Here is a 23,906-nt window from a genome sequence, read left to right as displayed (position 1 = left end):
TCTCCCCCAATTGATCTATAAATTCAATGCAGTGCCTATCAAAATCCCAGCTAAGTTTTTTGTAGATACAGACAACCTTGTTCTAAAGTGTTCATGGAAAGGAAAAGGACCTAAATTAGCTAAAACAATTTGAAAAAGAAGAAAAAAGTAAAGAGAATCATTCAGCTTGATGTTAACGCTTACTATACAGCTAAAGTGAGCAGGACAGTGTGATTATCAGTGGAAGCACCAACACAAATCAATAGAACAGAATAGAAATAGAAATAGATTCACAGCAATGTATTCAAATGAATTTTGACAAGGATACAGAAAAAATCCAGTGGAGGAAGGATAGCCCTTTCAAAAAACAGTGCTGGGGCAACTGGACATCCATAGGCCAAAAATGAACCTTGACCTAAAAACCTCACATCTTATACAAAACAAACTCAAGTGGGGACTTCCCTGGTGGTCCAGCAGTTAACAATCCACCTTCCAATGCAGGGGACGTGGGTGCAACCCCTGATCAGGGAACTAAGGCCCCACATGCCGCAGGACAACTAAGCCCGCACACCGCAACTACTGAGCCAGCCCCCTCTGGAGCCCAAGTGCCACAACTAGAGAGAAGCCCGCATTCCACAAGAAAGATCCCGCATGCCGTAATTAAGATGCGACGCAGCCAAATAAAATAAAATTAAACAAAACAAACTCAAGTGGACCATGGACCTAAATGTAAAATGTAAAACTGTAGAACACTCAGAACTAAACACAGGAGAAAATCTTCGGAGCCTAGAGTTAGAGCTCTCAGACGTAACACTTAAAGCAAGATCCATAAAAGTAAAAAATGATAAAATGCCCATCTTCAAACTTAAGAACCTATATTCTGTGAAAGACCTTGTCAAGAGGATAAAAAGACAAGTTACAGGCTATGAGAAAATATTCACAAATCACATTTAACAAAGGACTTGGACCTAGGATATATAAAGAACTCTTAAAGCTCAAGAGTAAAAAAAAAAATCTAACTAGAAAGTTGGTCAAAAAAATATGAACAGACATTTCACTGAAGAGGATATACAGATGGCAAATAAGCACAGGAAAAGATGTTCAAAATCATTAGCCATTAGGGAAATGCAAATTAAAACCACAATAAGATATCACAAAACATCTATCAGAAAGGCTAAAATAAAAAAAAACAATGATAACACCAAATGCTGAAGAAGATGATAAGAAACTGGATCACTCATACTTTGCTGGTAAGAATGTAAAATGGTACAGTCACTCTGGAAAATAGTCTGGCTGTTTGTTATAGTGCTAAATGTGTTCTTACCATATGGTTCAGCAATTGTACTCTTGGGCATTTAGCCCAATGAAATGAACACTTCATTCTCACAAAAACCTATACACAAATATTTATAGCAGCTTTATTCATAATAGGCACAAACTAGAAACAACCCAAATGTCCTTCAGTGATAAATGGCTAAACAAACTGGTACTTCCATACTATGGAATACTATTTAGCAATAAAAAGCAGTGGACTACTGACACACATTATGACTTGGAGAGATCTCAAGGGAATTCTATTAAATGAAAAAAAACCTCAAAAATTTATGTATCATATGATTCTGTTTATGTAGTACTTTTGAAATAACAAAATTATTGAGACAGACAATAAATTAGTGGTTGCTAGGGGGTACAGAGACCAGGGGAAGGGAGTAGGGTGTGAGGAGAAGCAGGAAGGGGTGGGACGAGTGTATGGCCATAAAAGGGTAGCACAAGGTATTCTCTATGGATTAGAGTTCAATATCTTGACTACGGTGGTGTTAACACAAATCTACACATGAAAAAAAACTGCATAGAACTAAACACACACACACACACACACACACACACACACACACACACAAGTGAGTACATACAGAACGTGAAATCTGATTAATGTCTATGAACTGTACCAAGTCGATTTCCTGGTTGTGACATTGTACTACAGTTACCATTGAGGGAAATGATGAAAAGGGAACTCTCTGTATTACTATTTATTTTTACAACGTTATTGAGATATAATTCACATACCATACAATAGACCTATTTAAAGTATCTAATTCAGTGGATTTTAGTATATTTACAGATATGTGCAACTATCACTACAGTCAATTTTAAAACATTTTTGTCACCTCAAAAAAGAAAAATCCTGTACCATTAGCTATTACTCACATAGGTCCCCTGATCCCACCCTATTCTTAAGCAATGACTAATCTACTTTCTGTCTCTATGGATTTGCCTTTCTGGACATTCTATATCAATGGAATCTTGTGACAGGCTTCTTTCACTTCACATAACATTTCCAAAATTCATCCATGCTGTAGCATGGAGCGGTACACTTCATTTCTTTTTATGACCAAATAATATTGCACCTTATGGATATAGCACATTTTGTTCATCTGTTCATCAGCTGATGAACATGCGGGTTGTTTCCACATTTTTGCTAAATGCAGCTATACACTTTCATGTACCAGTTTTTCTGTGGACATGTGCTTTGAATTCTCTTGGGCATATATACCGAGGAGTAGAACTACTAGGTCATATGGTATCTCTATGTTTAATAATTGAGGAAGTGCCAGACTATTCTCTAAGGTGGCTGCACCATTTTACATTCCTACCAGCAGTATATGAGGGCTCCAGTTTCCCCACATCCTCACCCATACTTGTTACTGTGACTTTTTGATTCTCTGAATTATTTTTCCAACTTCCTGTGAATCTATGATTATTTCAAAGTACACTGTTAAAAATATGATTGTTTATCTTTGTTAAAAGACAATCATAGCAAAGAGTAATAATAATTTTGTTTTTCTTTTCCTAAAGTTATGCATTTAAAAAAATTTATGTCTTACCACACTTCCTATAACTTCCAAAACAATGTTAAAGGGTAACTTGTTCTGATCCCAATTTTTATAGATTTCTCTCTAGCACTTCTCTGTTGAGTAGAATGCTGATGATAGGTTTAAAACATTCTATCCTGTTGAGGAAGTACACTTTTATTCCAGCATTTTATGGAAATTTTTATAATGAGTACCTGAATTTTATCAAACACCTTAGTGGCTTTATCATTTATCAAATGATCACATGATGCCATCTTTTCCAGCTTTATTTAGATATAACTGACATAGAACATTATGTAAGTTTAAGGTGTGCAATATGATGATGTGATATATGTATATATTGAGAAATGATTACCACAGTAAGGTTAACACATCCTTCACCTCACAAATTTACCTTTTTGTAGTTGCTATGATGAGGATATTTAAGATTTATACTCTTAGCAAGAATATTAAAAGCAACAAGAGAAAAGCAACAAATAATATACATGGGAACTCCCATAAGGCTATCCATTGATTTTTTCAGCAGAAACTCTGCAGGCCAGAAGGGAGTGGCAGGACATACTTAAAGTGATGAAAGAGAAAAATCTACAACGAAGAATACTCTACCCAGCAAGGCTCTCGTTCACATTTGATGGAGAAATCAAAAGCTTTATGGAAAAGCAAAAGCTAAAAGAATTCAGCACCACCAAACCAGCTTTAAAACAAATGCTAAAGGAACTTCTCTAGGTAGAAAAGAAAAGGCCACAGTTAGAAATAAGAAAGTCGTGAAATGGAAAAGCTCACTGGTAAAGGCAAACATACAATAAAGGTAGGAAATCATCTACACACAAAGCTAGTAGGGAGGACAAAAATAGTAAAATCATCTGTATCCACAATAAGCAGTTAAGGGATACACAAAAGAATTAGATGTAAAATATAATATCAAAAACAGTAAGCGTGAGGGGAGGAGAGTACAAATGCAGGGTATCTAAAATGCATTTGAAATTAAGAGATGAGCAACTTAAAACAAGCAGGTATATACATACGCTGCTATACAAAAACCTCATGGTAACTGCAAGACAAAAATCTATAATAGATATACACACAAAAAAGAAAAAGGAAGCCAAACCTAACACTAAAGATAGTCATCAAATCACAAGAGAAGAGAACCAAAGAAGAAAGGGGGAAAAAAGACCTACAAAAACAAACCCAAAACAATTAACAAAATGGCAATAGGAATATACATAATGGTAATTACCTTAAATGCAAACAGACTAAATGCTCCAGCCAAAAGACACTGACTGGCTGAATGGATACCAAAACAGGACCTGTATATATCCTGCCTATAAGAGACTCACTTCAGATCTAGAGACACATACAGACTGAAAATGAGGGGATGGAAAAAGGTATTCTAAGCAAATGGAAGTCAAAAGAAAGCCAGAGTAGCAAGCAACACTTAGACAAAATAGACTTTAAAATAAAGACTCTTACAAGAGACAAAGAAGGACACTACATAATAATCAAAGGATCAAATCAAGAAGAAAATACAACAATTGTAAATATATATGCACCCAACATAAGAGCACCTCAATATAAAAGGCAAATGTTAACACATATAAAAGGAGAAATTGACAATAACACAATAATACTGGGGGACTTTAACACCCCACTTATATCAATGGACAGATCATCCAGACAGAAAATCAATAAGGAAACACAGGCCTTAAATGACACATTAGACCAAATGGACTTAATTGATATTTACAGAGCACTCCATCCAAAAGCAGTAGAATATACATTCTTTTCAAGTGCACATGGAACATTCTCCAGGATAGATCACATGCTGGGCCACAAAGTGAACCTCAGTAAATTTAAGAAAATGGAAATTGTATCAAGCATCTTTTCCGACCACAACACTATGAGGCTAGAAATTAACTGTAAGGAAAAAACTGCAAAAAATACAAACATGTGGAAGCTAAATAATATGCTACTAAACAACCAATGGATCACTGAAGAAATCAAAGAGGAAATTAAAAAATACCGAGAGACAAATGAAAACGAAAACACAACACTCCAAAAAAAAAGTTATTAAAAAAAATTTTTAGGGGCTTCCCTGGTGGCGCAGTGGTTAAGAGTCTGCCTGCCAATGCAGGGAACACAGGTTCGAGCCCTGGTCTGGGAAGATCCCACATGCCGCGGAGCAACTAAGCCCGTGAGCCACAACTACTGAGCCTGCGCGTCTGGAGCCTGTGCTCCGTAACGGGAGAGGCCGCGACAGTGAGAGGCCCGCGCACCGCGATGAACAGTGGCCCCCTCTCGCCGCAACTGGAGAAAGCCCTTGCACAGAAACGAAGACCCAACACAGCCAAAAATAAATAAATAAATAAATATATTAAAAAAAAATTTTTTTTTTAATAAAAAATAAAAAAATTTACTCTCTTAGCAACTCGCAAGTATATAATACAGTATTGTTAACTTATAGTCACCATGCTGTACATTAGTTCCTCAAAAGGTATTCCTCTTAAAACTCCAAGTTGGTGTGCTTTGACCAACATTTACTCATTTCCCCACCCCAGCAAACACCAATCTACTGTTTCTGTGACTTTGGCATTTGAAAATTCCACGTATAAGTCAGATCATACAGTATTTGTCTTTCTCTGATTTATTTCACTTAGCATAATACCCTGAAGTTTCTTTTTATTTATTTATTTATTTATTTATTTATTTATTTATTTATTTATTTATTTACATCTTTATTGGAGTATAATTGCTTTACAATGGTGTGTTAGTTTCTGCTTTATAACAAAGTGGATCAGTTATACCTATACATATGTCCCCATATCTCTTCCCGACCTCAAGTTTCATCCATGTTGTTGCAAATGGCAGGAATTTCTCTTTTATGGTTGAATAATATTCCACCGTATTTACCTACCACATTTTCTTTATCTATTCATCTGCTGGTGGACAGTTAGATTGTTTCCATATCTTGGTTATTGTAAATAATGGTGCAAAGAACAGAGGAGTATAGATATCTCTTTGAGCTTGTGATTTCAATTCCTTCAGATATATATCCAGAAGTGGGATTGCTGGATCATATGGCAGTTCTATTTTTAAATTTTTGAGGATCCTCCACACTGTTCACCATAGCAGCTATACCAATTTACATTTCTACCAACAGTGCACAAGGACTCTCTACTCTCCACATCCTTGCTAACCCTTGTTATCCTTTGTCATTTTTTTATAACAGGGGTGAGGTGATATCTCCTTGTGGCTTTGATCTGTATTTCCCTGATGTTAGTGATGCTGAGTACCTTTCCATGTACCTCATGGCTATCTGAATATCCTCTTTGGAAAAATGTCTACTCATGTCCTTTGCCCATTTTAATTGGATTATTTGGGGTTTTTTTTTTTTTTGCTATGGAGTTATAAAGAATTGCTTATATATTTTGGGTATAAACCCCTTACCAGATACATGGTTTGCAAATATTTTCTCTTTTCTGTAGGGTGCCTTTTTCTTTTGTTGTTTCTTTTGATGTGCACAAGTTTTTTAGTTTGATGTAGTCCAACTTGTTTGTGTTTGCTTTTGTTGCTTGTGCATTTGACATCATATCCAAAAAATCATTGCCTAGAACCCTGTCAAGGAGTTTACCACCTACGTTTTCTTCTAGGATTTTTGCAGTTTTATGGCTTACACTTAAGTCCTTAATCCATTTTGAGTGAACTGTTGTGAATGATGTTAGATGGGGGACCAGTTTCATTGAATCTATAGATGGCTTTGTATAGTAGGGACATTTTAATAATTTTAATTCTTCCAATCCAAGAACACAGGATATCTGTTCATTTACTTCTTCGATTTCTTTCATCAGTGTTTTAATGTTTTCATCATATACATCTTTCACTTCCTTGGCTTAACTAATTCCTAAGTATTTTACTGTTTTTGATGCTATTGTGAATGAGACTGTTCTCTATATTTCTTTTCTAGATAGTTCAGTGCATATGATGTCACCTTATTTGACCTGCTGATCTGATTTATTAGATATATTAATTCATAATATTGCATTATTCCTGAATTTACTTTTAAAATAGGGCAAACTATGATCAAGTAAACTCTATCAAAATCAATTTAAAAATAAAATGTACACTAAATAAGACCATTGAGCAAAAAATTGAAATTAGCAGTGTACTCACTTTTATAGTGACAAAAAAATAAAAGTAAAGAAAAACAAAATTTGAATGTCTAACATGTATATGAAAGCTGTCAGTGCTGCCTACCTCCTGACCCTGGCCTTCCTTCAAAGAGATGTAATTTTTAAAAAATGAAAAGGAAGAAAGGGAGGGAGGAAAGGAAGAAGGAAGGAAATTTGCATTACTTTCTTACTTTGCCTTAAATACTTCTGTAAAAGAAGAGTTTTCATTTGACCAAACCTGCAAGACCTTGCAATAACCATAAAATCTGTGTTTTACCCCTAATTATCCTACTAGTCATGGACAGATTCTTCCCAGGCCCTAAATTATATTTGGAGAACAAATTTCTCTTTTCTGGAACTTGCTATTCAACGTCTCTTTTTAATTACATGCAGACTGCTGTGTGCTATGTATTTTCCTAAATTTACTGACCTTTATGCACAACACTGAAACAGACTCTGTGTGAAGTTTGATGGTATTAATAGAAAACAATATGAATTTGAGACATACATTTCATATAGGAAGGACTAGAGAAAAACTCAAACCCACACAACCATGGAAAATGATGCCAGTATCATTGAAGATGCTGAAAAAGACTTAATCTTTGTGAGGTATTAGAACTCATCAGAATAATAAATGAAAAGCCAGGACTTCCTGGTGGCGCAATGGTTAAGAATCCGCCTGCCAATGCAGCGGACACGGGTTCAAGCGCTGGTCAGGGAAGATCCCACATGCCACGGAGCAACTAAGCCCGTGCGCCACAACTACTAAGCCTGCGCTCTAGAGCCCGCGAGCCACAACTATCGAGCCCACATGCCACAACTACTGAAGCCTGCGCGCCTAGAGCCCGTGCTCTGCAACAAAAGGAGCCACTGCAATGAGAAGCCCGCGCACCGCAACAAAGAGTAGTCCCCGCTCGCTGCAACTAGAGAAAGCTCATGCGCAGCAAAGAAGACCCAAAGCAGCCAAAAATAAATAAATAAATAAATTTTTAAAAATAAATAAATAAATGAAAAGCAGACGTTTCTTCTAAAACAAGCAGATCTCACCATGTACTCATGGTGGGGGTGTCGGGGGGGGGGTAGGATAATGAAAGCAGGTGAGCACATATCAAATGGGGCCACCCTAAGTAAGTCAGCATAGCCCATGGCCTGGGAGCACAGGCTTTTAAGTCAGAGAGACCTGAATTCAAGTCCTACCTTCTACAGTTACTAGGCTTATGGTCCCAGCTGAGTCATTGATCTTTCTGGCCTTGATTCTCATTTATAAAAAGAAGATAATAGCAGTAATTCTGCCATTGGGATGCTGCCAGATTTGAATAAGACACGCCTGACATATAATTGTTTACTGTTATTATTGTCATTATTAATATTGGGAAATTACCTAGTCATTACCTAGAATACCATCATCAGCACCATTCAAAAACTGATTGATAGTTTAAAACACACTAAAACGAAAAATTCAATTTCTAAATTATTTTTCTTAAAAACAAAGTGATTCACCTATGCTTTCTTTATTTGCAAGGGCCCCAGCATTTTCTGGTATAAAGCTGAGAGCTGTTTGGCTGAAATAACTAATCAGCATTAAACATACACCTTTTTTCCATATAATATCTTTATTTCTCTTTGCCCCAAATGAAGCAGCTTCCTCCAATGAGGACTGGAGTCAAGAAAAGCATCCATATCCCCAAACATTCTAGTAGACAGCAAAACTCCTTTCTTTTCCAGTTCTTTTTAGCTGTGGGAATAGACACCTCCTTAAACCACCCTGTCACTGACTTTGCAACTTCAGTCCCTAGAAGCAGCTGCAACACAGCTGGTAACACTCCCCTGGGCCTTAAGCAGTGCAAGAAAGTTCATCACATGGTAGAGCTTTCTCCAGGGTGAAGAGCAAGAGACAGGAGACCCAGAGTCACAGCAAAGCCAGTGGAAATAATGAAACCTATCAGAGGGATGACTACAAGAGAGTACATGAGGTCAGGATATGAAAACGGGGAAGGAAGCTACTGGGAGGGCTTCCCTAGTCAACTCAAGAACACACCCTCTGCTTGCTCACAGGTTGAATTTCAAAGACCCACCTCTGTCCCTCTAGTAGGAAGGCCAGCAATTCCTAGGAAAACAGATCTGAAGGCCACAGAAAATCCCAAGACCCATCTAAAAGGATACAAATTAAGTACCGTAACTACCACATGAATTTGATTTGGCCTGCAGTGGTCAACAACCTTCACTTAGTCCAGCGCACTCTGGAAGATCTTAAGTGAAACATTCTCAGGGGAAAGTGCTAGCAAGTGAAAGTAAAGGCACTCCTTCAGGGACTTTACAGCAGTGACTGAGAGCAGAGCCAAGACACAGCTGTCCTGAGGCCTGCAGGCGGCCAAGCTCACTCACCAGCCTCACAGCTCTTACACCTCACGTCTGTCCCACAGCTCAACTCAGGTCACCCCTGCCCAGATGCTCCATGTGCAAATGCTAGGGGTCTAGAGATGACAATCAAGGTTAACAGCAAACCCTTTAACAAAAGAGGTGGCAGAGGCAAACGCCCCCTCCATCATGCCCAACTCACCTTCACCAGGAAGAAGGACACACCGTACGTCCGGAGAGACCGGGCGAGTTTGACATACTTGACCTTGGCTTCTATTTCGTTCATCTCTCCACAGTTCTTGTGCTCCTACAAACGTGACAGAGGCAGGGACCAGTTACTGCAGCTCTGACAGCAGGTGGACTTTGTGAGAGGTGTTATTCCACATGGTGTCTATGCCTTTGTGGATGCATGTCCCTGCTGACCGAGGGCCAGAGCACACAGAAAGTGCTAATGCACAGTTTCTTAACTAGAATGTGAGCCCAAATTCCCTATAGATTTCACAGTTATATGCAACAATTCATGCACATGCAGCATGGCAAGAACAGGGTCCATAATTGTAACCTAATTTTCAAAGGGCTCCACGTTCCAAAAGGTTCAGGACCAACACGTCAAAGGAGAACTAGAAGAATGTTCTTGTCCTGGGTTCTAACATCCAGGCAAAAGATAAAGTTTTCCAAAGAGCAGGATATATAAATGCCTGGACATCTCAGTGTGTGCAAACAATACTGGATTTAAAAAAATATGTTTTTATACACATGAACTTTATCTCTTCCAATTTATATTTACATTTCAATGCCAAAACACTTTGGTATTTTGGATTCACTAGAGTGATCGTTTCCTGGCAAAGTTGATGACAGGGCTTTTTTTTACTGGTTGCCTAGAATAGATAACTTTCTGAACTTTAGACTAAACCTGGATTTTAAAAAGACACCAGTTCCCAAATTCTGAGGTTCAAAAAACAAATCTCGGGATTAAAAAAAGCTTCTTGAAGCGTCTTCCTCAGTGCATTTTAATGGCAACTTGCCTTGTTTCAATGCTTCCAAGATAACGTCTCTGAAGTTAAATGTATGCACGTTTTTCTCAGAAGGGCTGAGTAACCTTTAAGCAAGAAGGTATGGATTAAGATAATAAATCTGCCCAAAGTAGAACTGTCAGCTTCTTTACTCCTGAGTCACAAATCATTTATTATATAAGCAGAGTACATGCACGGGGTATGCAACTATCATGTGCAGAGGCCCCTCTTGGACTAATAAATGAGGATAGGCTTTGTGGATGCATGAGGAGAATAATAAAGTTCTGAACATTTCCAGTACCTGAAATATTCTCTTTTCAGCTCCTCTCTGCTTGATGTATTCTTTGGGCAGGAATTCCTTTAGACTGAGAGAGAGAGAATAAAAAAAACGTAAGGCATTCATCATACTCTATGATGAGGAGGAAAGAAAAGAAACTTTTCATAAAACTCACAGTTAAGTCCCTAACTCTCAGTATTTTATGGTATAATTAATAACAGACAGCCATATCCCACAATGCTCTTAAATAAGATGCAAATATAAAACCAGTCTGATAAAAAGGGTCAAACTAACATATTCGAGAAGAAAGATTGTCCAGGATATATTGTAAAATGACAAAGTAAAGCGCCCAAGAGTGTACAGTATGCTAACCTTCGTGATAAAGGGAGGAAAATATCCTCCATTTTGTACTGTTAATGTGTATTTTTAAAAACATTAGAAGGATATATCTAGTACTAATAAAAATGATTCTTAATGGAAAAAAGGAAAAAACAGGGACAAGGGAACAAGAATGGAAATTAAACCTCTTAATTTTCCTTGTACTATAGTCTTCACTTTAGAACCAAATGAAATCACAAATGGGTAAAACGCAACACGTAAAAATCTAAAGCAAATTGAAACAAATGAACCTAACAGTGTATGGAACCAACAGCCTAACTTTGAAAAACAGTCCTTTAACAATACCCATCCCCAGTGAGATATATCTTAAAGATAAAATGGACCATAGTAGACTGGTTAAATATTGATATCATTATTTCAAAACTAATATCTACTCTTCCCCCTAAATATATACACAAATACACACACTATAAAATTAGTATATTACATTATCTAAGTAGGTAGATATTATATATAATTAGGGTAAAGTAAACGAGTAATTACATTAGTTGTTAGAAATCAAGATTTTTAGCATGAAATAAATAAAGCAAAAGAAGTTAAATGAAAACCCTGCAATATTTCATCTGAATGCAAATATTGATCTGCATGTCTGATTCATTTTTCTTTTTCTGAAAAAATTTTCTACTTGTGTCCACTGCAGAGGCTAAGGGCAAGGACAACCGGGTGGCAATAATCCTCCCCAGTGCGTCAGCCAGGTGGTCTTCCAACACCATTTCCCGCTAAAAGAAATCCAGGATCCTTGGAGAAATGACTGATTCTAGCTTTGGGACAGGAGATGTATAAAATGTTCCTGGGGCTTCTTGTGCCTGAGGATCAAGGAAGTTATCAAAATGACACTGGACTGACATCAAGGGATAACCAATGGCCAAACATGGGGTGATTTTTAAAACCTCATACAAAAGAAGAGAGGACAGAACAATGTGCCCACTGACCAACTTCAACAATAATAACTCATGGCCATTCATGACTCATCTACTCCCTTACCCACAGGCCCTCTCATGGATTATTTGAAGCAAACACCAGACATCATATAATTAATTTCATGTGAGGGGCAATTGGAGCATCAGAAAGAATGAAGACTGCAATTGGTCAAAACATAGGTATGTAAAATTCAATAAAGATTCTTTGAAATAATCATTGATAACCTTAAGAGGCTGCTAGGGCACCAGCTCATACCGAAAATTGATAAAGGAAAAGAAACAAAGCTAATAAATGCAGAAGGAATAATAGAATTCCAAAAATCATCATTTTACAACTCTTAATGAAATAGTCAATAGATCAAAACAAGCATGAGTGGCTGCTAAAACCAGTAAGTAACAAGTTAATGGTGGACTTTATAACAGAAGGATCAGTCTGATCCAAACCCAATGATCAATTTTAAATGAGAGTGGGATAACCACACAGCATACGCCTTCTGACTGATATAACTAACAGGAAGTATACAGTACCACCTAGGAAGTATTCTTGGGAATAGAGAAAAAATAAGTAAATATATAACTGAATATGAATTTCATTAAGAATCTAAATATAAACCTAAGTTTACAAAAAAAGAAAAAAAAAACCCTAATAGTTTAAAAAACTAATAGTTTGAAAAAAGAGAGAGAGAGAGGAACATGGTAAGTGACACTACCAGGATACAATGAGCCAAATCCCATCTTGTAAATATTATAAAAATAACCCAGGGGCTTCCCTGGTGGCTCAGTGGTTGAGAATCTGCCTGCCAATGCAGGAGACACGGGTTCGAGCCCTGGTCTGGGAAGATCCCACATGCCGCGGAGCAACTAGGCCCGTGAGCCACAATTACTGAGCCTGCGCGTCTGGAGCCTGAGCTCCGCAACAAGAGAGGCCGCGATAGTGAGAGGCCCGCGCACCGCGATGAAGAATGGCCCCAACTTGCCGCAACTGGAGAAAGCCCTCGCACAGAAACGAAGACCCAACACAGCCATAAATAAATAAATAAATAGATAAATAAATAAATTTAAAAAAAAAATAACCCAGGTTTTTCACAAATAAATGGCTTGCTGGTACAGGTGAAAAAGATGACACACAGATTAACAGAGTTTTAAGAAACATTTATTACAAAGCTACAGTAACAAAGATAGTATGGTACTGACATAAAAATAGACATATAGGTCAACAGAACAGAATTGAGACTCCAGAAATTAACCCTTATCTTTACAGACAACTGATTTTCAACAAGCGTGCCAAGACACTTCAGTGGGAAAAGAGTTATCTTTTTAACAAACGGTGCTGAGACAATTGGATAACCACATGCAAAACAATGAAGTTGGACCTCCTACCTCACATGACACATAAAAATTAACTCCAAATGGATCACTGACCTAAATGTAAGAACTAAATTAAATCTCTAAGTCTTAGAAGAAAATAAAGGAGTAAATTTTTATGACCTTGGGTTAGGCAAAGACTTTTAAAATACAATACTAAAAGCATATGCAGCAAATGAAAATAAAATAAACTGGACTACATCAAAATTTTAAACATTGAACTGCAAAAGAAATCATTAAAAAAGTGAAGACTCAACCCACAGAATGGGAGAAAATACGTGCAAATTATGTATCTGATAAGGACTTGTATCCAGAATACATAAAACCTCTTACAACTAATGATTTTTAAAAAAACAATTAAAAATGGTCATAGGATCTTGAATAGACACTTCCCCAAAGAAGAGATAAAAATGGTAAAAAACATGTGAAAATATTCTCAACACCAGCAGCCATCAGGAAAACACAAAGAAAAACCACAATATCGTACCAGTGCATACCCAGTAGGGCACTACAGTAAAAAAGACAGACAGTAAGGAGTGTTGGCGAGGTTATGGAGAATTTGGAACCTTCACACACTGCTAGTGGGAATGTAAAATGGCGCAGCTGTTGTGGAAAACAATTTGGTAGTTCCTCAAAAGATTAAACAGCAATTCTACTCCTAGGCATATATCTAGGAAAAGTAAAAACATATGTCCACATAAACATTTGTATATGAATGTTCACAGTAGTATTATTCATAATAGCCAAAAGGTGGAAACAACTCAAATGTCCATCAACTGATGAGTGGATGAATAAAATGTAGTTTAGCCATACAATGTAACTTTGTTTGGCAATAAAAAGGTATTAAGTATGATACATGCAACAGTATGGAAACACTGTGCTAAGTGAAAGAAGCCCATCACAAAGGACCACAAATTGTATGATTCTATGTATACGAAGCATCCAGAATAGGCAAATCTATAGAGGCAGATAGGACTAGAGGTTGCAAAGGCTGAGGAAGGGAGAGGGGAACCTGGGGAATGACTGTTAATGGACACAGGGCTTATTGTAGGAGGGACACAAATGTTCTAAAATTAGATTGTGGTAATGGTTGCACAATCTTGTGAATACACTAAAAAACGCTGAAATATAAATTTTAAATGGGCCAATTGTATGGTATGCAAACTCCATCTCAATAAAGCTGTTTTTTAAAAAAGAAAAACACCAACCACTACAGGCCTTGTTTGGATCCTGATATTAACAAAGTATAAAATGACATTTTTAATACAATGCAGGGGAGAACTTAACACAGACTGGGTATTAGATGTGATTAAAGAATTGCTGCTAATTTTGTTTGGTATTAGGGTGGATTTGCAGTTAGGCGGGGTTTTAATTATTTAAAAAAATTTTTCATTGTCAGAAAAACATACTGAAGTACTGATAGGCGAAATGGTATGCCGTCTTGGATTTGCTTTCAATACTCCAGCCAAAAAAGGGGGTGGGTCAGGTCCAGGTTCTGGCTACATTATGCGTTGAATCATGATAGCTCTTCAACCTGCAAACTACATCTGTAGACAAAAATTCTGAGTATATTTTCTGGAATGTCAGGGATCTAGGTTTGAGCACCACCAGAACACTCTGGCCTAATCAAGAGACCCCCCACATCAGTCTGCAGGAAGGAACCTAAGAAACATCTAGGCAGCAGCCCCTTAGATGTTATGACTACTGTTAAGCAACTTCAGGGAAAAAAAGGTCTGGTTGAGAGAAGAATGGAAGGCATCAATGTCACAAAAGAGGAAGCTGAGTCACAGAGAGGTCAAGTGACTTAGCTGAGGTCACAGGACTGGATGGGAGCAGGGAGCCTCTGACCTCCAGTCCAAGAGCAGATGCCCGTGAACACAGGGCTGTTTCAGGCTCCCCCAGGAACACACTTAAAATGATAACCAGGAAGCATCCAGAGGGGGCCACTGCTGTGAGCCTCTGGACAGTAGCTCCTGTGCCATCAACAAAGGAGACCTTGCAAAGGTTATCAAAAGCACCCAAAGAGGGCCCCATGCCAAGCCCACTCACAACGATGACTGCTACTAGAACACCAGATGGCAGCATCCAGTGGCCAGGCCAGAATATGTTGGGTATTTATGGCAATAAAGTTCCGTGCGGCCACAAGCTGCCCTCAACTCAAACTCTGCAAACTAACCCTCCCATTCTTTGGTAGGCATTGAACCTCCCACTCTTCAGTAGGTACAGAAACAACTTCCAGAAGCTTGCACCAGAGGTGTCACCCCTGGTGTTGCAAGAGGAAATCTGGGGGGAGTTTAGTGTAAGGTATTTTCAAATAAGAAGTGAGTGTGTGGGTGTGGGTCCACGTGCACGTGTTGGGTGTATTCTTCCCCAGTAAATCGGACAACGGGCACAGTGTCAGCAAGGGAGCTGAAAGGAGCAGGCAGCCTCCCATCACTGCCTGCCAGCCGGCGGTTGGTTCAGCAGTTCCAGCTCGGTTGTGTTTTTGATTACCAAACCCGAGTATGGAAGGCTCCTAAGCATTTGCGGCAGACATATAAGTGAAATCTGTTGGCTTTCTCTGAGAAAATGGGTCAGATGGTCAAACCTGATTGGAAATTTTTCTCCTAATTAAGCAAGCTCTGACCAAGCAAAGTCCCTTGCACTGCGGCCTTAAACATTCCCACCTCAAAAGGGCAGCCTCCAAACCCTCTGCCAGCCTTGTGCATATCATTTTTTCGGAGTGCAATAATAACAGATCTCCCGTTTTACTAAGACGGCAGACTAGTCAAAGTTCTCACACTCTGAGATCCATGGAAGGTTGAAATCAGCCAAGAGACTCTTCTCTCATGAGCTCTACTTTCACTCTGGCTGAGTCAGTTGTATTTCTTCCCCCATCTATATTTATCTGCATTTGCTCCCCAATCTCGCTGTTGGCTGTATATCACATAATTATGTAATAAACCAATACAGCCCATCAACTGTTAAAATAGTCCAAAAGAGAGCTACTTAACGCTTCCTAATGGTAAATATTTACAAAAAGTTATTGAATTAGATATAAGTGAGACAAATGTAAAATACTGAAAGGAAAACGTTGTGAAAATTTAAAAACAGTCTGTCCTCAGAGTGCTTCATGACCATCTTTATATTCTCTTGTAGATGATGTGGTTCATCCAACAAAGATAATGTGGAACCTTAACTAGGTGACCCACACCAGGAAAAAACATTGGTCCGGTATCAAAAGATTGGCAAATGAATGCTTAACTTGAAAGTTAAAATATAGGGTTTCAGAGAGGTAGTAGCATAGATTCTTTACTTTAATTAACTTTTGGGGATTATCCAAGCAACAGTAAACCATGTTGATAGAGGGTTTTCCACTACTAACGGCTGCCGTTCTATTGAAAGGCAAATAATGTTTCGGGTGTTTTACATGCGTAAATAGATTAGTTAAACTCTGACAAAAGCCCTTGGGAGAAAATATTCCAATATTCCAGTTTTTTATATATGGAACAGGAGGTTCACTGATGCTAAGTAAGTTGCCCACAATCATAGCCAACAACTTAAGCCTCCTCTGTGGGCTCCAGAGACCATGCTCTTAGCTACTTAGCACCCTGGTCTCTCCAAGCTACCCTTTGATCAAAAGACACACCATGCGATCAGTATTTGAGAACTTTCAGACAAAGAGAGGAATAAAATAACAGAAACACCCAATCAGATAATGGTAACAATGACCATAGTGGTGGCAGTCAATTTTTTAGAAATGCCAAGAGGCAGTGAAAAAGGGAAGGGGAATTTAATAAACACATCTAGAGGGAGAGGGATCTGGATTCAAATGCAGCCATTCACTTAAAACTTCATTTTCTTATGCAAACGTAAGCTGCTTCTGGAAGTCATTCCAAAAGAGGCATTCTAAAGATGTTCTCCGGTCTGAAAATAAGTACACAAGTACATGGGAGGCAGCCATGATTTGAGGAAAGGTTGACTGCTTCTCATCTGTCCCAGCACTGTCACCTAGTAGTCGCACCACCACGGGCAACTCACCACCTCTCTAAGCTGATCTTATCACCTGAAAAGCAGATAGGATTCCTACCTAGGAGTGTTTTTGCTCATATGAACTGAAAACAATGGCTTGCCCCCTCATTCCTGGGGAATGAGGGCACCAATATGAACACACAAACAAAGCAGTGAACAGCACATGGTGGAGGAATAAAGGGGAGGGAAGGTACCGAGGTACAGCAAGGACAGTGTCACCCAAAGGACACGGGAACACCCAGGTTTCCTGAGCCCCATCTTTATGCTCAACCACCAAATGAGTAACAATAACATCTCCAATTTGGTATCCCGTGAAGTTCTCAAAGTGTGGTCCCAAGACCAGCAGCATCAGTACTACCTGGGAACATGTTAGACGTGTCAATCGTCAGGCTTTGCCCCAAACCCACTGAATAAGAAGCTCTGGAGGTGAGGCCCAGTAGTATGTTTTAACAAGTCGTTTGGATGAGCCTGACATATGCTAAAGGTGGAGAACCACTGGCCCAGTGGGCTGAAAGCTCAAATGATGAAGCTGGATACACCGACTTTAAATCCAGACTCAGAGATGAAAATGTCTGTGACTTAAGTGTATTGGTCAAGTCCTGGATAACTGAGGTGATGATGTAGGTGGAAGAAAGCACTGGATGAGTTGGAAAACAGTTACAGTGGCAAGAAGTGGAGAGTGAAGAGAGCATGGGGAAAGCACAGGAAAGGGTTTGAGGGCCTCAGTCACACAGTAGCTCTGTGCTCCTGAACCAATCCCAATGCCCCTTAGCGTAAGGACGGGAAATCGTCCAGAGGCTCAGAGACAGCTCCGGGCTAGATACATTCAGAGGTTCCTGGTTTGAAAGTTCTGGAGTCTGAAAGTCGTTAGGGAGAGAGACATCAACCTTAGGAGGCTGCTGCTAGGAGGAAACAGTGAAGGCACCACTGAGTGGTCAGCACCACGCCAAACTGCTGAAAGCGCTCCAGGCTGTCAGGGGAACGGGACAGAAGCCAACGACAGAGAAGCTAGTGCATGGGCAGTGGTGAGGAATAGGAGGTAAGACAGAGTTGGTGAGAAACAAAGCTGAAACGCTTGCTTCACTGTTCGTTTGAAAACAGAATCTACAGCCAAATCATTCTGACAAAAAACGCACAGAACAACTCCAAAGGAGGAGGAATGTGTCTGAACAGATGCCAAGAGAAAAACTGACTTAAGACTTCCTACTGTGTCAAGAGCTTTGCTTGTTGACAGTAGAATTATCTTGAGTTTGTGGGGAAAAATTTCCAAGTCCACTCTAAATTCTTCCTCAGAGATTCATACCCTGGGTTGCTGTGTTTTCTCAGTGAAATACTTTTGGGGAACACGCCAACAGGACGAGGGGGCTATGGTAATCTAGCAGGAGGGAGGTTTCCTTCACCTGCTAGCTCCCTGCCTGCCTGCACCCGACCACTGGACCATTTCTCCCTGTGACATACAGAGTCACGGAACCTTTCTCTCTGACCTCCAAGGCCCATTAATTTTGCCTTTACCACATGGTATACATCCAACCTCAGTGATCACAAGCTTTTATCACCTCACACATAGACTACTGCAACTGACTTTTTAAAAGACACGTTAACTGTGAAAACATTTGAAATATAAAGAACAGTATATACCTCAATTTACATACCTATCATCAAGGATAAATACATGTTACCATGTGGTCATATTTGCTTTATGATTGCTACCTCTCCTTCTGTTTGTAAAGAACAAATGACAGATTTAGCTGAAGTGCCACACCACCCTTCTTTCTCTCCCTAAGGGTTGTCATTTTCCTGAAGGTAATTTCCACACATATTTTATCATGTTCCTACATCTCCTTATATCTATAACACAATATATTCTGTTTCTCATTGTATTTTTAAATTCAACAGATTCATCTTCTAAAATATCTTGTTTCCCCCATAAAGTACTTTGCTGTTTTCATACATTAAAATTTGTGCCCATCTGGGACTTCCCTGGTGGCTGAGTGGTTAAGAATCTGCCTGCCAATGCAGGGGACACGGGTTCGAGTCCTGGTCCGGGAAGATTCCCACATGCCACGGAGCAACTAAGCCCGTGCGCTACAACTACTGAGCCTGCGCTCTACAGCCCACGAGCCACAACTACTGAGCCCGCCGGCCTAGAGCCCGTGCTCTGCAACAAGAGAAGCCACTGCAATGAGAAGCCTACGCACCACAACGAAGAGTAGCCCCCGCTCGCCGCAACTAGAGAAAGTCCACGTGCAGCAGAAAAGACTAAATGCAGCCAAAAAAAAATAATAATAGTAATAGTAAATTAATTAATTAAAAAATTTGTGCCCATCTGAGAGACATGAAATGCTATCTCCTTACTGATTTTGCATTCTGGATTGCTTACGAGGCTGAATATTTTTCCCTGTCTTTAGAAGTCAGTTGAATTTCCTCTTCTCTCAAGTGCCTGTTTGTTATTTTGATCTTTTTTTCTTAGAAGGTCTTATTTCCTTTTTCATATTTTCTGGACATTAATTTGTTCTTGGTAGTATGCACTGCAAATATACAAATTTCTTCTTTCAGTCTGGTGCCTCACTCTTCATTTGGTAATGTCTTTTGCCTAGTATTTTAACTTTCATTTAGGCAAGTTCATCAACCTTTAGAACTCTTAACATCACCCTACATCAATAATGGAGTGTTTTAATTACTATAGCTCTCTAAGAAATTGGGATAATTGTGTGAGTCCTCTATATATTTTCACACAAATACACACACACACACACATATTTTTATTTTTCACAGTCCTGCAGGTGAATACCATGGTTGTCTGGATCTAGGTGGTAATAAGCTGCCTTTATGTATTGATCTTTCTTCCAGAGACTCTCCTTTCTATTAATAGTTCTAATTAGTTTCTTCATAGATTGAGTGAATTATCTATGTAGATAAACCTATCACCTACAACTAATGACAGTTTCATTTTTCTAATCCTGAAATCATTTCTTTTTTCTTTCCTTATTGTGTAATTTACTTATTATTTAATATCTGCCTCCCTGAACTAGAATATAAGTTCCATGAGGGTAGGAATGTTTGACTGTGTTTTACACTGCTGTCTCCCTAATGTCTAGTGCCTACAGGTAGAAAGACATGTAATAAATTATTTATTGAACAATCAATTTTGCATTCCTGGAGAAACCAGTTACAAATTGCAGTTATGTATAAACACATGTCATGCTGGACTTTATTAATTTACAAATTTTAGGGAAGGCATCTATATTGAGTTTAAAAGTGTTACATGGTCTGTGTACAATTTTGCTATCTTAATTCTGCTAGCTCCAAGTTAAGGTGACGAGTTTTGGGGTTTTCTTTCTTTTTTTTCCTCTTTCTGTTCTCTGAAATAACCTGAGCCTACTTTTTGTTTTGTTGTTTTTTTGATTGGTATATTTTAAACCGCTAAGACTATTTCTTTCAAGATCACAGATCCATCCAGATTTTCTAAATATCCATTTTTGTCTAGATTTTAAATATTTTGGCTTCAAGTTTTCATTTCATTCTCTTATGATTTTTAAAACCCCTATCTGAAGTTCTGTCCCCATTACTAATAATGTTTATTTTTGCCTTTTTCTTCTTTTGTTTTATTTGATCAAACTTACCAGAAATTTACATATTTTATTAATTTTTTCAAAGCAGCAGCTTTGGGTGTTGCTGATTCTCTCTATGATTTCTATTTCATTACTTTCTCTTGACTAAAACATTTTCTTTCTTCTATTTTGATCTTGTTCTACTTATCACTCCCTGAGGGAAGTATGTTAAATTATTCCACTAAAAGCATGTGTATGAAATTCTCCTTGTAATACTGCCTGTTTTTCCTTTTCATATTTTAAGGTAATGTTAGATGCATACAGGCTTACACCCTGGTGAATTAGCCTTCTATCTTTATAACAACCTTCTTTGTCTCTACTTATGCTTTGTTTGCCTTACAGTCTATGTTTTGTGACACTGCGTATAGCTTCTCTAGCTTTGATTTAACCAGTTTCTTGGTACACCATTTTATGTCTTTAAACTTTCCTGTGCCCTTAAACTTTAAGTATGTCTTATAGAAATACTATAGAGCTGAACTTTTAAAAAATTTCATCCAATGAGAACCTCTATCTATTAACTGGTAAGTTTGATTTACTTATATTTGCTATGATGCCTAAGATATTTAGAAGTATTTCTCAGATCTTATTTTGTACATTCTGTTTACTGTACTTTTTCTGGCTTTGTTTCTGTAAACCACCTTGTACAACTCCTACTGTATTGGCCAAGTTGTTGGTATCACTTCTCCATTACCATCCCGCTCCCCATGACACACATACACACACACAATCTGGTTTGGAAGTTCTACAATCTATTTCTATTCTTTTAGGCTAGCAATATTTCCCCAACATTTTATTATGAAAAAAATCTCAAACTCACAAAAGTTTAAAAGAATTATAGAGTGAACATTCTATACCCATCACCTAGAGCTATCTAAAATTTTATCACATATACTTGATTTAAGGTCTAAAGTTTATCAGTATATCTAATATTCTTTCATACAATAAGCCATAGAAGGCTTTGACTCTGATCACTTCTTTTAAAATTGAAGTATAGTTGATTTATAAAATTATGTAAATTTCAGGTATACAACAGAGTACACCTTAAAATTTTTAAATTTACAATTTTTAAAGATTGTACTCCATTTACAGTTATTGTTAAAGACTGGCTATATTCCCTGTGCTGTACCATATATCCTTGTAGCTTATTTATTACACACATAGTATCAATAGTTTGTACCTCTTAATCCCCTACCCCATCTTGGCTCTGATCACTTTGTAAAGTTTTCTACCATGTTTTTTTTTTTTTTTTATAAATTTATTTATTTATATTTCTTTGGCTACGTTGGGTCTTCGTTGCTGCATGCGGGCTTTCTCTAATTGTGGCGAGTGGGGGCTACTCTTCCTTGCGGTGTGCAGGTTTCTCATTGTGGTGGCTTTTCTTGTTGCAGAGCACGGGCTCTAGGCGTGCAGGCTTCAGTAGTTGTGGCTCACAGGCTCTAGAGTGCAGGCTCCGTAGTTGTGGCGCACAGGCTTAGTTGCTCTGTGGCATGTGTGATCTTCCCGGACCAGGGCTCGAACCCGTGTGCCCTGCATTGGCAGGCGGATTCTTAACCACTGCGCCACCAGGGAAGTCCCTCTACCATGTTTTTAAAGGGCCTAAAGTTAGTCATTATTTTAATAGGTTTCATTGTTGTTGCTGTTTTAAGAGCTCATTCTTTAGATTTACCTTCTATTTTGCCAAATTCTTCCGTCAACATTGCTTCTTGCACTATACTATTGCCACATTTCTAGAAACAATTCACAGTAGTCCCCAGAGCCTGCAACTTTTGGAATCCTAAATAGATTCCAACCATCCTGCTTTCAAAGTATAGTTAAAGGTTAGACCTTGTTGAAATTACAGGCACGTTTTGGCTCTCCAAAATAACAATTTCATATGCTTATTGCCAAGTAGAATGTAGCCTCAAAAACAGCAAAGAATTAATCTACAATATCCCTTGTATCTTCCCTATACCTGGCGCAACAGAACACACATATGAAGTCCTCAGTGAGGTACCACATGGCATGCTTTCTGCAAGCATTTTCTGAACACAGGAGAGCATAAAGAATATATATGGTTACTGGATTGTGTTGTTTATACTTTATGCTCCCATCAAATGATAAAATCTCCCTCCCTGGGACTCTTTGGAGATGACCTGAAGAAAAGTGTCATGTACGTAAAGCACACCAGATAGGATCTGGGAGAACTGGCTGTTTCCTGGCTTCCAGCTTCCCTGATTCTGTTCCTTATTTCTGTCCCTATCTCTCTTGCACCTATTTTCCCCATCTACAGAGCAGATGGGGGACACTAAATAATCCTTAAATCCCTGAAAACGCTGAAAATCTTTTAGTCTCTGCTTTAAATTTTTCTAAATAAACACCTTTACTAAGGTGGTACTGAGTACAGAAACCATTAAAGGGTCTAAAGAAAGGTGAAAAAAATTCTCATAAAAAGGTCCATAGCAACTACCTTATGATCTAGAAATCCCAGTCCTCGGTGTATATCCAAAGAAATTGAAATCAGTGTCTTGAAGAAATAACTGCACGCCCATGTTCACTGCACCGTTATTCACAATAGCCAAGATATGGAAACAACTTAAATGTCCTCTGATGGATGAACAGATAAAGAAAATGTGTGGCAGATACATACAATGGAATATCATTCTACCATAAGAAAAAAGGAAACCCTGCCATTTGTGACAACATAGTTGAACCTGGAGGGCTATATGCTAAGTGACATAAGCCAGACAGAGAATGACCAATCTATATGGTCTCACTTACACGCAGAATTTTTTTTTTTAAGCCATTTTCATAGAAACAGAAAATAGAATGGTGGTTTCCAGGGTCAGGGTAGGGGAGAGGTGAAAAGGGTAATGTAGGTCAAAGAGTACAAATGTTTCAATTACAAGAAGAATAAGAATCTAACATACAGCACCATAACTATAATTAATAATATGG

At 38.4% G+C, this 23,906-nt stretch overlaps 1 protein-coding gene across 3 annotated transcripts in view; it reads right to left on the bottom strand.

Annotated features, from left to right (window-relative positions):
- Nucleotides 1-23,906, bottom strand: part of TLN2 (talin 2) — a 456,139-nt gene that overhangs the window by 176,516 nt on the left and 255,717 nt on the right. For all 3 annotated transcript variants that reach the window (XM_068552880.1, XM_068552889.1, XM_068552896.1), the window contains exons 10-11: nucleotides 10,691-10,754; nucleotides 9,579-9,683 (exon numbers count right to left, since the gene is read on the bottom strand). In XM_068552880.1, the coding sequence (XP_068408981.1) occupies nucleotides 9,579-9,683; nucleotides 10,691-10,754 (169 nt within the window). The remainder of the gene's footprint in view (nucleotides 1-9,578; nucleotides 9,684-10,690; nucleotides 10,755-23,906) is intronic.

Source organism: Eschrichtius robustus, chromosome 1, assembly GCF_028021215.1.
Source record: "Eschrichtius robustus isolate mEscRob2 chromosome 1, mEscRob2.pri, whole genome shotgun sequence".
NCBI classification, from domain to species: Eukaryota; Metazoa; Chordata; class Mammalia; order Artiodactyla; family Eschrichtiidae; genus Eschrichtius; species Eschrichtius robustus.
The sequence above is the reverse complement of the archived record's forward strand: the minus strand, read 5'-3'. Positions and strand labels throughout refer to the sequence as shown.